General features: G+C 50.9%; 1 protein-coding gene across 5 annotated transcripts in view; it reads right to left on the bottom strand.

The window, feature by feature from the left end:
• The window catches only part of GAS7 (growth arrest specific 7), a 134344-nt gene that overhangs the window by 46839 nt on the left and 72735 nt on the right, over positions 1-14770 (bottom strand). For 4 of the 5 annotated variants that reach the window (XM_077254738.1, XM_077254743.1, XM_077254740.1 and 1 more), the window contains 2 exons: positions 12186-12263; positions 3900-3985 (listed from right to left, as the gene is read on the bottom strand). In XM_077254738.1, coding sequence (XP_077110853.1) covers positions 3900-3985; positions 12186-12263 — 164 coding nt within the window. The remainder of the gene's footprint in view (positions 1-3899; positions 3986-12185; positions 12264-14770) is intronic. The other variant, XM_077254739.1, reaches the window with a different exon arrangement.

The raw sequence follows: 14770 nt of genomic DNA, 5'->3' as shown, positions 1-14770 counted from the left end.
GATGGACCCAACTGTCTCTAAGAACCCCAAAGGAACTGCATGGGCCAAGCGGAGTCACACATGGTGGGAACTGAGGTTACTTTGCTAACACAAAAGGTTAAGGACCATCCACTATGAGATCTATATTGACATAACGAGGACAATAATTAAAGGGGTATTCCAGTCTACATAAATTACCACTTTGATCTCAATTAGATCAATGTGGATTTTAGAAACCCCAAAAAAAGGCACTGGTGTCTCACTTTCTTTCAAGATTATTCCTTGGCTGTAAAGAACCGCCCACGAGGAGTCGAGTGGGACAACAGGCAATGAAGATAGCCAAGTAATTTATGGAATCTAGACTTTCCCTTTAAGTTCCTTGAACAGACACCCATGGAGTATGGTTATAGCCAATTCTAACCGGGCAGTGATGTTACCTTCTATCACCGGCCTATGACTTTGACAGTTTGTTGTGATTGGACATTTTTACATTACTTATCTACTATAATCTATCAGGTTTTTTTCTAAAATGTACAAAGTTAAAATATTCTATTAAAATATAAAAATCTGAACAACGAAATTTAATTCAGAAATATTGTACTGAAATCCAAGCTTCTGTCCCGTCCTTGGCAGCTTCCATTGTCGTGTTGGCGGCTTAATTAGCTTTGAGGTTATGGGGTCACGGGAATATAAATGGATTCCATCACGAGCAATAAATGGGAATCAGCTGTGGTATTGATGGAGTCATGATGGTTAATTATCTGGTGTCAGGTCAACGGAGGCCCAAAGGAGGAACCTGCCGCCTCCTCATCTCCAAATGTCACGAGGACGTACAGTGAGAAAATGCCGAAATTCAGGAAATTTTGCTTACATGTTTGGCCCCATCTTTCTATGTAGATTAGGAGAGGAATTCATCTAAAAGTCAACTCCACCAAAAAGAGGAAAGAGGTTATCAGTGTCCTTCCTAAAAATTATCCCCTATTCCTCCTGTTTTTTTATTTTTTGAGGTTGCAGAAAACTAGGGCAAAGTTATCCCTCGCCCCAATCTACTACCGTGTAGAGTAAACTGAGTGATAACCGCATTTGGGCAGGCTGTAAACGAAGTTGCTGCCCATTTTGTGTCATATGTTGCTTTCTCCTCTTTGCTCTGGTTGATGTTCTCATATATGTCCTAAGGTCCATAATTGTTTAAGAAAATTCAATCCCAAAATCCCCCCCGGCGGTAAGTTGTGGGTGTAACTCCTAGAAACCAGCTACTAGAAACCCTCCAATGATCAGCCGTGGGTCCAGCTCCTAGAACCCCTCGCCTGTGGTCAATTGTTGGTCTGTCTCCTTGAAACCCCTTTGGTGATCAAGCCACAGTTCTGGTTCCAACAACGCTCCTCTTCATGTGGTCAATCGTGGGTCCGACTCCTGGAAACCCCCTTCAGTAATCGGCTTCTGGAAAACATCCATCACCACCACAGTGATCAGTTGTGAATTATGCTTCAGGAACCCTCTACCTACCAACCCATCACCACAGTGATCAGTCACGGGTCCAGCTCCAGGAATCCACCGGTGATCAGCCATGAGTCCGGATACTAGAACCTCATTGATCATTCGTGGGCCCATCTCTGGGAACCCATTGGTGATAAGCCATGGGTCCAGATCCTAGAACCTCAGTGATCAGTTGTGGGCCCAGCTCCAGGAACCCACCGATGATCAGCCATGAGTCCAGATCCTAGAACCTCAGTGATCAGTTGTGGGCCCAGCTCCAGGAATCAACTGTGATACGCCATGGGTCCGGATCCTAGAAGCTCAGGGATCAGTCGTGTGCCCAGTTCCAGGAACCTACCGGTGATAAGCCATGGGTCCAGATCCTAGAACCTCAGTGATCAGTTGTGGGCCCAGCTCCAGGACCCACCAGTGATAAGCCATGGGTCCAGATCCTAGAACCTCAGTGATCAGTCGTGCACCCAGCTCCAGGAACCCACCGGTGATAACTGTTGTTCTAGGATCTGGACCAATGGCTAATAAGTTGTGGGCCCAGCTCCTGGATTTTCTCCAGTGATCAGGAGTCTAGCTCCTGGAGTCCCCCGGCAGTACGCTGTGGGCCTGGAAGCCTCGTGATCTAGTTGTGAATCTGCCTCTTGGATCCTCGGAACATCAGCTTTGGTCTGGTGGAAGATTTGGTCTTGATTTCTTCTAGAAGCCAAATATTTGTCATAAAAGGCACCAAAATGTTTCCTTATCTTCTTCAACGCTCCATCAAGAAGAGGCCTCCTCTCTTATTGGAAGACCGCCACTAGATCTTCGTCAATTGCCAAATTTTACATTGGGCTCTAGATGTTGAGAAAAATACTCTTCTAGGGTGAGAATTACTATTGATCCTCGGCCTCGCGAAAGTATCTTATGCTGGGATGTAAAATTGAGATGATCGCCACCAGCATGGAGGCTTTATTTTCCCAACAAAATACAGAGTAAAACCTAAATAAAAATCAATAAAAATACAAAAAAAAAAATACAAAAACAAAAATGAAAAATAATGACAATAATACCTACAAAAATATAATAAAACGAAGAGTAAAAGTTATAAAGTGAATTGAAGATTGGTATTTTTGGGGCAGCAGGGGTTAAGAAGACAGATCATTAAAGGGCTCTGCCTTCGAAGCCGCCGCTGATTTAACAGAGCCATTATGGCCGATGATACAAGATTGCTGCAATTTTTTTTACACTCCACAAAACTCCGGCAAATAACTGCAGACGAGGAGATGCCGCATAAGGAGGGGGAAGAGCAGGGACTGCGGAACGCTGCGGGACCCGATAGGACGGTGATGGTGGATGCCCCGATGACTGGCAGTGTACCCACATCACAGGTCCTACGGGGGGACTATTCCCGGAGACCCTGCATAATTCCATGCACTGTAGCAGATCATCCATGGGGTGGGGGATCCTGCGGCACTGCACATCCCTGGCTTTCTAGCTCATGAATACAATGCCGGTATTACAGTGTGCACTGACACCTATGAAGACAAAGGGAGCTGCATGCATTTGGGGTGACGTCACATCTGTAAAGTCCATGACCCCCCCCCCACCGCATGCTCCCCTCTGTGCCCACAGTGAGCTGCAGAGGACAACGGGGTCTCCGGAGAACAGATGTTTCCTTACGGGGCTGGCTGGACCAAGTCCATGATGGGAAATGGCAGAGACTCAAGTGGGCAAAAGAACAAGGACGGGAGAAAAGACTTAAAGGGGAACTCTAGGACACTTGTGATGAACGTTCGCTCACCTGGGGTTCTCCGATGGGTTTTTGGACGGCCACATGAACTGGTGAAAATACTTAAAGAGGAACTCGAGAACACTTGTGATGGACGCTCGCTCAACTGGGGGTCACCGATGGGTTTTCAGACGGCCATAAGGACGTGAGAAAGACTTAATGAGGAACTCCTGAACACTTGTGATGGATGCTCGCTCACCTGGGGTCATCAATGGGTTTTCGGACGGCCACAAGAACGGGAGAAAAGACTTAAAAGGGGAACTCCAGAACACTTGTGATGGACGCTCGCTCACTTGGGGGTCAAAGCCGAGATTTTGAACAGCCACAAGGATGGGAGAAAAGACTTTAAGGGGAACACCAGAACACTTGTGATGGATTGTCGCTTACCTAGGGGTCACAGTTGAGTTTTCGGACAGGCACAAGGACGGGAGAAAAGACTTAATGAGGAACTCCAGAACACTTGTGATGGATGCTCGATCACCTGGGGTCACCGATGGGTTTTTGTACGGCCACAAGGATGGAAGAAAAGACTTAAAGGGGAACTCCAGAACACTTGTGATGGATGCTCGATCACCTGGGGTCACCGATGGGTTTTTGTACGGCCACAAGGACGGAAGAAAAGACTTAAAGGGGAACTCAAGAACACTGATGGACGTTCGCTCACCTGGGGGTCACCGCTGGGTTTTCGGATGGCCACATGACTCGCGTCGTGCTGATGTGAGGGGGATCCTGAGGGATGGAATCCATTTACTATAAAAGAAAAAAAAAATCTGTTACAATTGCATCCAGTGTAGGCAATCCTCTGATCTGGTGGGCTCTGGAATGACCAGTTATCTGTACCGATACATTGTAACGAACCTACAGAAACAAGAGTTTAGCTGACATTATCGTCTAGATTAGACACACTGTTACAAACCCTCAGTACTGGGCATATATTCACTGATACACAAAGCATCTGAGAAAGTTCGAAAACTTCACTGTTCAATAATTAAAGTGACATTTACAGACAATCCCTTTAATTAAAGACAGCCACAAGAGCGTGGGCCGTTGCTGCATTTGGATGTCGTCCCCCCGACGCGTCCATCACAGCCCATCAGAGCCGCAGATTCAATTGACATCACACAATGTTACTCAATGACCCAACAATTTCCAGATTCCGCCGACATTACATGACATTATCACAAAAACACGAGAAATGGAAGATTCTGGCGAATCCGAGGTCACAAACGCAGAGAAGAATAATCAGATATTAATCAAATCTATTGTTCTGGAATCTGCAAAGATGAGAAATAAAAGAGGATAAAAAAATGATATGAAGAGTAGAAAAGAAAAGACTAGGAAAGGCACCTCTTAAAGGGGAACTCCACCCTACATACAAATGACACGTCCGTCTTCTATATCCTCACCCACTGATCTCACTGCATTCATGTGCCCCTCTAGATTCGTCTCTGAACAGTTTCACTACTGTAGCGGACGATCGTCTTTCAGTTTGGCGGCTATAAGTTTAGCCTTCATTGCCGGTCATTTTGCTTCCCTCCTTCACATGTATATACTGGGTTTCTTGTATCCAAGAGGCGACAGATCCTTCGACAGATCTTCACGACTTCACTCTTTTTTCACGGTCGTCTTCTTTTTCCCTCGTCAGCCTTTACCCATTTATCGTTTTTCCCTTCCGAGAGCTGAGATTCATCTTCTCAAGATGTGGGTTCACATACTCTGTTCCTTGTATGACAGACGTACAGGTGGTTCACCTTCATTTTCCCTTTGGACTTTAGCTTCGACTGTGTCTGATCTTTTGGTGAGTTTGGACTTGTTCTGACATCGGCCATTTTTTCCAGAAGTCGTCTGACCACTGTTCTCTTTCCCTTCAGTTCTTTTTCCCTGTGGTCATTACATTATGACATGACATCCTTTAATATTTGCTTTTTGAACATCTGTAACCCTATGTCATGTGTACATACATCATTGTGTCCGTCATCTGATCCTTTACTACCTTGAGAAGACATAAATTCTTATTCAAGTTTACCAATGGCCACCATCCACTTTACATCCAGGATAGTACATTGGTCACCTTGGAAGTTCTTCAGCTGTCACTCTTTATGGATACGAGCCTTCCCTTCTAGGCTGGGAACATACAACACGTCGTTTACTGGAGTTTGGTAATGGCCACCATCAACTTTACATCCAGGATAGTACATTGGTCACATTGGAAGTTCTTCAGCTGTCACTCTTTATGGATATGAGCCTTCCTTCTAGGCTGGGAACATACAACACATCGTTTACTGGAGTTTGGTAATGGCCACCATCCACTTTACATCCAGGATAGTACATTGGTCACATTGGAAATTCTTCAGCTGTCACTCTTTATGGATATGAGCCTTCCTTCTAGGCTGGGAACATACAACACGTCGTTTACTGGAGTTTGGTAATGGCCACCATCCACTTTACATCCAGGATAGTACATTGGTCACATTGGAAGTTCTTCAGCTGTCACTCTTTATGGATATGAGCCTTCCTTCTAGGCTGGGAACATACAACACGTCGTTTACTGGAGTTTGGTAATGGCCACCATCCACTTTACATCCAGGATAGTACATTGGTCACATTGGAAGTTCTTCAGCTGTCACTCTTTATGGATACGAGCCTTCCTTCTAGGCTGGGAACATACAACACATCGTTTACTGGAGTTTGGTAATGGCCACCATCCGCTTTACATCCAGGATAGCACATTGGTCACCATGGAAGTCCTTCAGCTGTCATTTTTTATGGATATGAGCCTTCCTCCTAGGCTAGGAACATACAACATGTCATTTACTGGTTAGCTCTGTCCATTTTTACTGGGACACATGAGGACTCCACGTCCAGGACCTTCTGCATTTATTCTACTTCCATAACCGACTTGGTAAACTCTGTGAAAATTCCTCTATCACTCGTCAAGCGACTTGCTGCTTCACACTCGATGTGCCATCCTCTGATCGTAGCTTTATTTAGTCCCTAAAGCCTGCCATTGTAGTTTTTCTTATATCCGGCTATAAAGATGGCCATATAAATCGGACTGAGATCGGACCACAGTGCTCGGACTGGCCGCGGCTCTCCCGACCAGAGCGTTACAGCTACATATACAAGCTCTTTATATGGCTATTTGAATGATTGCACTCTCACCTTCTATGGACTCCTATATATGCTACTTTCTTATCTGATTTTTATATATTATCCTGGTCAGATTCTAATATTAGGTCTGTCTGGGTCCATATTTCTAGACCAGACATTGGGTGAGGATATAGAAGACAGCTGCGAGATAGCCGTCTTTTACATCCTCACCCACTGATCTTAGGTGTGCCATCACTTCTAGCACTGTCACAGCTTTCACACATTGCGGGAGGATGAACAACTTTACAGGTGATAACCATTCTCGGCATCATCACAGTATGGAGGATAACAGGAAGAACAAGACTAAAGAAACCAGAGAGGTCAATGCAATACATTATTAGCAAACGTTAAGAACACGGCGCCATCCGCTGTCCCTCCGCCATAGCTGCAGCCGTCGTTTCTCCAACACGGAGGCCGGATGGGCAGTACATCATGTCACACTGGTCTCACTACTGCCCCCTACTGATGTAAAGTCACTGAATGACTCCGTGTAGTCCAGGCCTCACAACGTGGCTCCAATATGGCTGCCACATGCCCATCAAATATACCATATCACCAGGTGATATAAGCTGCGGCTCGGCCCCTCTCTCGCCCCAGCGGCCCCCGTGTGTCGTGCCCATGGTTCGGGTTCTCGGTGTTGGGATTTTTTCTTATTTACAGAAGTCAGATACAAGACTAAATGGCCTCTTCCAAGGTTCTCAAGACGTCTTCCTGCAGCTCGGTTGCCTTAGCAACTGGATTTCCGAGTGTTCGAGGCAGCGAGATGCAGAAAGCAGAGGACGACGACGCGCAAAAGTACAAGACAGGAACGCGCAGGGGGCGCCCACATTTAGCCCTATTCAGCCATTTTTTTTTTGGTTGCCGGGAGACTAGTAAAAATGGCGGCTCCTCCCCTCCCTCAATAAAGGAGAGCGATGATTATAGTGTCAATATTATAGGAAGGGGAGAGAAGGATCCTCCACAAATAGGGACCCTGCAAGAGGATGACTTCACAGAGGGGACGTCGCCACACAGGTGGGCCCCAGAAGGGACGTCGCCACACAGGTGGGCCCCAGAAGGGACGTCGCCACACAGGTGGGCCCCAGAGGGGACACGTCGCCACACAGGTGGGCCCCAGAAGGGACGTCGCCACACAGGTGGGCCCCAGAAGGGACGTCGCCACACAGGTGGGCCCCAGAGGGGACGTCGCCACACAGGTGGGCCCCAGAGGGGACGTCGCCACACAGGTGGGCCCCAGAAGGGACGTCGCCACACAGGTGGGCCCCAGAGGGGACGTCGCCACACAGGTGGGCCCCAGAAGGGACGTCACCACACAGGTGGGCCCCAGAGGGGACGTCGCCACGCAGGTGGGCCCCAGAGGGGACGTCGCCACACAGGTGGGCCCCAGAAGGGACGTCGCCACACAGGTGGGCCCCAGAAGTGACGTCGCCACACAGGTGGGCCCCAGAAGTGACGTCGCCACACAGGTGGGCCCCAGAAGGGACGTCGCCACACAGGTGGGCCCCAGAGGGGACGTCGCCACACAGGTGGGCCCCAGAAGGGACGTCCCCACACAGGTGGGCGCCAGAGGGGACGTCGCCACGCAGGTGGGCCCCAGAGGGGACGTCGCCACACAGGTGGGCCGTCACCACACAGGTGGGCCCCAGAAGGGACGTCGCCACACAGGTGGGCCCCAGAGGGGAGACGTCGCCACACAGGTGGGCGCCAGAGGGGACGTCACCACGCAGGTGGGCCCCAGAGGGGACGTCGCCACACAGGTGGGCCGTCACCACACAGTTGGGCCCCAGAAGGGACGTCGCCACACAGGTGGGCCCCAGAAGGGACGTCGCCACACAGGTGGGCCCCAGAGGGGACACGTCGCCACACAGGTGGGCCCCAGAAGGGACGTCGCCACACAGGTGGGCCCCAGAAGGGACGTCGCCACACAGGTGGGCCCCAGAGGGGACGTCGCCACACAGGTGGGCCCCAGAAGGGACGTCCCCACACAGGTGGGCGCCAGAGGGGACGTCGCCACGCAGGTGGGCCCCAGAAGGGACGTCGCCACACAGGTGGGCCCCAGAGGGGACACGACGCCACACAGGTGGGCCCCAGAAGGGACGTCGCCACACAGGTGGGCCCCAGAAGGGACGTCGCCACACAGGTGGGCCCCAGAGGGGACGTCGCCACACAGGTGGGCCCCAGAAGGGACGTCCCCACACAGGTGGGCGCCAGAGGGGACGTCGCCACGCAGGTGGGCCCCAGAGGGGACGTCGCCACACAGGTGGGCCGTCACCACACAGGTGGGCCCCAGAAGGGACGTCGCCACACAGGTGGGCCCCAGAGGGGAGACGTCGCCACACAGGTGGGCCCCAGAGGGGACGTCGCCACACAGGTGGGCCGTCACCACACAGGTGGGCCCCAGAAGGGACGTCGCCACACAGGTGGGCCCCAGAGGGGAGACGTCGCCACACAGGTGGGCGCCAGAGGGGACGTCACCACGCAGGTGGGCCCCAGAGGGGACGTCGCCACACAGGTGGGCCGTCACCACACAGGTGGGCCCCAGAAGGGACGTCGCCACACAGGTGGGCCCCAGAGGGGACACGTCGCCACACAGGTGGGCCCCAGAGGGGAGACGTCGCCACACAGGTGTGGCCCAGATGGGACGTCGCCACACAGGTGGGCCCCAGAGGGGACGTCGCCACACAGGTGGGCCCCAGAAGGGACGTCGCCACACAGGTGGGCCCCAGATGAGACGTCGCCACACAGGTTGGCCCCAGAGGCGACGTCGCCACACAGGTGGGCCCCAGAAGGGACGTCACCACACAGGTGGGCCCCAGATGAGACGTCGCCACACAGGTGTGGCCCAGATGGGACGTCACCACACAGGTGGGCCCCAGAAGGGACGTCGCCACACAGGTGGGCCCCAGAGGGGACGTCGCCACACAGGTGGGCCCCAGAAGGGACGTCCCCACACAGGTGGGCGCCAGAGGGGACGTCGCCACGCAGGTGGGCCCCAGAGGGGACGTCGCCACACAGGTGGGCAGTCACCACACAGGTGGGCCCCAGAAGGGACGTCGCCACACAGGTGGGCCCCAGAGGGGAGACGTCGCCACACAGGTGGGCGCCAGAGGGGACGTCGCCACACAGGTGGGCCGTCACCACACAGGTGGGCCCCAGAAGGGACGTCGCCACACAGGTGGGCCCCAGAGGGGACACGTCGCCACACAGGTGGGCCCCAGAAGGGAGACGTCGCCACACAGGTGTGGCCCAGATGGGACGTTGCCACACAGGTGGGCCCCAGAAGGGACGTCGCCACACAGGTGGGCCCCAGAAGGGACGTCGCCACACAGGTGGGCCTCAGAGGGGACACGTCGCCACACAGGTGGGCCCCAGAAGGGACGTCGCCACACAGGTGGGCCCCAGAAGGGACGTCGCCACACAGGTGGGCCCCAGAGGGGACGTCGCCACACAGGTGGGCCCCAGAAGGGACGTCCCCACACAGGTGGGCGCCAGAGGGGACGTCGCCACGCAGGTGGGCCCCAGAGGGGACGTCGCCACACAGGTGGGCCGTCACCACACAGGTGGGCCCCAGAAGGGACGTCGCCACACAGGTGGGCCCCAGAGGGGAGACGTCGCCACACAGGTGGGCGCCAGAGGGGACGTCACCACGCAGGTGGGCCCCAGAGGGGACGTCGCCACACAGGTGGGCCGTCACCACACAGGTGGGCCCCAGAAGGGACGTCGCCACACAGGTGGGCCCCAGAGGGGACACGTCGCCACACAGGTGGGCCCCAGAGGGGAGACGTGGCCACACAGGTGTGGCCCAGATGGGACGTTGCCACACAGGTGGGCCCCAGAGGGGACGTCGCCACACAGGTGGGCCCCAGAAGAGACGTCACCACAGGTGGGCCCCAGATGAGACGTCTCCACACAGGTTGGCCCCAGAGGCGACGTCGCCACACAGGTGGGCCCCAGAAGGGACGTCACCACACAGGTGGGCCCCAGAAGGGACGTCGCCACACAGGTGGGCCCCAGATGGGATGCCGCCACACAGGTGGGTCCCCAGAGGGGACGTCGCCACAGAACGAGATACCTTCTAGACTTGCGGTGGATACCGCGTCCTAGGACACATCCCCCCCCCCCCCTCCATATCTTTTGATACGCCAGTAACTGGCTCCTGACCACCAGTTCATCTGGCATATTCCATATATTGATCACCATCTTAGCGAGTGTGTTAAACCACATATCCTCTCACTAATTCTTATAGTACGCTGATCAAGGTCTTGAAAGACCGAAACGTTTGTTGTGACTACTGTATGTATTTCACATCACATTAAATTTCTTTTATCACACCCACTCGAGTGTGGCAAGTATATATACTATAGGATTAGAAAAAAGAGATTTAAGCACAGCAGAAAACTGGGTGCAGTCTCACAGGCATATACCAAACCTTATAAGTAGAAGATAGGATTACTATAGGATTAGATACACGGCTCAGCAGACAGTATTACACAGAATAGGATTAGATGCACGGCTCAGCAGTCAGTATCACACAGGAGAGGATCAGATACACGGCTCAGCAGTCAGTATCACACAGGAGAGGATTAGATACACGGCTCAGCAGTCAGTATCACACAGGATAGTATAGGATTAGATGCACGGCTCAGCAGTCAGTATCACACAGGAGAGGATTAGATACACGGCTCAGCAGTCAGTATCACACAGGAGAGGATTAGATACACAGCTCAGCAGTCAGTATCACACAGGAGAGGATTAGATACACGGCTCAGCAGTCAGTATCACACAGGAGAGGATTAGATACACGGCTCAGCAGTCAGTATCACACAGGATAGGATTAGATACACAGCTCAGCAGTCAGTATCACACAGGAGAGGATTAGATACACGGCTCAGCAGTCAGTATCACACAGGAGAGGATTAGATACACGGATCAGCAGACAGTATCACACAGGATAGGATTAGATACATGGCTCAGCAGTCGGTATCACACAGGATAGGATTAGATACACGGCTCAGCAGTCAGTATCACAGGATAGGATTAGATACACGGCTCAGCAGTCAGTATCACACAGGATAGGATTAGATACATGGCTCAGCAGTCGGTATCACACAGGATAGGATTAGATACACGGCTCAGCAGTCAGTATCACAGGATAGGATTAGATACACGGCTCAGCAGTCAGTATCACACAGGATAGGATTAGATACACGGCTCAGCAGTCAGTATCACACAGGAGAGGATTAGATACACGGCTCAGCAGACAGTATCACACAGGATAGGATTAGATACACGGCTCAGCAGTCAGTATCACACAGGATAGGATTAGATACATGGCTCAGCAGTCGGTATCACACAGGATAGGATTAGATACACGGCTCAGCAGTCAGTATCACACAGGATAGGATTAGATACACGGCTCAGCAGTCAGTATCACACAGGAGAGGATTAGATACACGGCTCAGCAGTCAGTATCACACAGGATAGGATTAGATACATGGCTCAGCAGTCAGTATCACACAGGATAGGATTAGATACATGGCTCAGCAGTCAGTATCACACAGGATAGGATTAGATACACGGCTCAGCAGTCAGTATCACACAGGATAGGATTAGATACATGGCTCAGCAGTCGGTATCACACAGGATAGGATTAGATACACGGCTCAGCAGTCAGTATCACACAGGATAGGATTAGATACACGGCTCAGCAGTCAGTATCACACAGGAGAGGATTAGATACACGGCTCAGCAGTCAGTATCACACAGTACTGGCTTAGATACAGAAGGTCATCAGTCTCACCTTGGGGCAGTGACGTCTTCTTCACCAGAGGACTTTTCATGCTGACAGGTGACGTGTTTGGCCTTTCCCACGTCGTCTCTTTAAAAGAAACACATGAGATTTACAAGCGTGTGATACGGGACATCACATGTCAGCAGATGGACACACAGAACACTCTCTTAAAGTGACAGAAGCGGGGCAGTGCGAGGGGGTGGACATGATCGGGCAGACTACAGATCTGGCACCGTCGCAGCATCTAGTGGCTGGATGTGGTACTACAGATTAATCCAGATTGTGACCCTATACACTGTACAGCAATGTCTGACCCCTTGGAGGTATAATTCAAGACAATCGGCGCACAGCCATACAAAAGGTATATATATATATATATATATATATATATATATATATATGGGGTGCAAGTAGTAGAAATGAACTAAACAAGAAAAAAGAAGAAAAGACACTACTACAATATGCACACCACCCAATAATCATATAACAAAATACACTTTATTGGCACATATTTTAAAACACAATTAAAATCACTATGCCACTTACAATTACCCTGGGTATATAATATGAACCCCTATGTACCGTATCTCTATATACAGCCTGTTACATAACACAATAGTGTGCACAACATATAAAGTCAAACCGCCCTGCCTAATGGCTCATGGGGTATCTAAGAACATGTGGACACCAACATGAAAACCATGCAATGGTTGAAAGCGCTGTGATTTAATACAAACCAACACTTGAAGAAAACAGGCTGGAGGATCCAGGAGGATTAGTAAGTCATAGCCCCACGCGTATCGCCTCCCGAATGAGGCTTCGTCAGGGGACGAAGACTATACAAATTAAGAATTAATTTTAAACCTCACACAAAATTTTTGGCAAATGTACAGGCTGAGGAAGAAACAACACTCGAAGAAAGACTTCACCCCACCTCTGCTAAACAGGACAACTCCATAACCCTCATATCTTCTGTATTCCACAACCCAAAACACTTGTTCTACACCTTTAATGCCCTCCTCTGCCCCCTAAGACCTGCAACTCTGCAGAAGACTTTGCTGCACATTTCTAAAACAAGATCGACCAAACAAGGCTTCTCCCCATATCCTTCTTCCCCACCATCCCTGAATGAGAGCTCAATTATTTCCTCTCTAAATCGCACCTCACCACTTGTGCACTTGACCCCATCCCACCTCTTCCCCAACATAACCACAAGGCTTATTCCAAGCCCTAACCCATCTCTTCTTCAACCTATTGATAATTTCTGGTAGCTTCCCCTCGGCTTTTAAACATGCCACAATCACGCCTACTCTAAATAAACCATCCCTCAACCCAACCTCTACATCCAGCCATCGCCCCATATGATAGCTCCAGTTTGCCTCCAGACTTCTCGAACAGACTGTCCATGCCGAACTTTGGTCCCATATCTCATCTAACTGACTCCATAACGACCCGATCCAACTTTCGTCCCCATCATTCCACCAAAACTGTCCTGACCAAAATTACTAACGACTTACTGCTAAAGCTAAGACAATTCTCTGCAATCCTCCTTCTAGACCTGTCCTCTGCCTTCGACCCAGTCAACATCTCCCTCTTACTACAAATCCTCTCTTCCCTTGGCGTCAAAGATCTTGCCCTCTCCTCGATCTCCTCATACCTTTCGAACCGCAGATTTAGCGTCTCCCACTCCCACACTACCTCCTCTTCCCACCCTCTCTCTGTTGGTGTCCCTCAAGGCTCTGTCCTACGACCCCTACTCTTCTCCATCTATAACTTGGACTAGAACAGCTCATAAAGTCCCATGGCTTCCAGGACCACCTATATGCTGATGACGTTCAGATTCAGATCTACCACTCCGGCACTGATTTCAGAATCGCAGAGTCTATCAGCCAAATTCTCCATCTTCTCATCACACTTCCTAAAGCTAAAAGTGGACAAAATTGAACTGATTCATCTTTCCTCCATCTCAACTAATTCCCCTACCCCATCTATCACAATGAACGACATCATGCTTTCCTCTGTACTGGAAGTCTCGTGTCCTCAAACCACACATCCAAGCTCTCGTCACCTCAAAAATATTTCCAGAATCCGTACTTTTTTCAATCCTCAATCTACTAAAATGCTTGTGCATGCCCTCATCATCTACCACCTCGACTACTGCAACATCCTCATGTGGCCTCCCCGTTAAAAACACTCACACCTCACCAGTCCATCCTTAATCCTGCTGCCTGACCAATCCATCTCTGTCCTCGCTATTCCTCCGCTCTGCAAATCCCTTCATTGGCTCCCAATTCCCCAACATATCCACTTCAAACTGCTAACACTGACCTACAAAGCCGTCCATGTCTCCTCCGAATATCTATCTCCTAAGATCTGCTCACAGGTAAATCTCCGATCTTCCCAAGACCCCCTTCTCTCCTTCACCCTTATACGTTCCTCATCCAATTCCCTGCAAAACTTTTCCCGAGAATCCAGTTGCCTGAAATTGCCTGCCACAACATGTACCACCTCACCACCACCAGCGCTGCCATCACCTCACTACCATCAGAGCTGCCACCAACTCACCACCACCGGAGCTGCCACCACCAAAGCTC

The sequence above is a fragment of the Ranitomeya variabilis genome, chromosome 4 (genome assembly GCF_051348905.1).
Source record: "Ranitomeya variabilis isolate aRanVar5 chromosome 4, aRanVar5.hap1, whole genome shotgun sequence".
Taxonomy (NCBI): domain Eukaryota; kingdom Metazoa; phylum Chordata; class Amphibia; order Anura; family Dendrobatidae; genus Ranitomeya; species Ranitomeya variabilis.
Note: the sequence above shows the minus strand (reverse complement) of the source record. Positions and strands in the feature narration are given on the sequence as shown.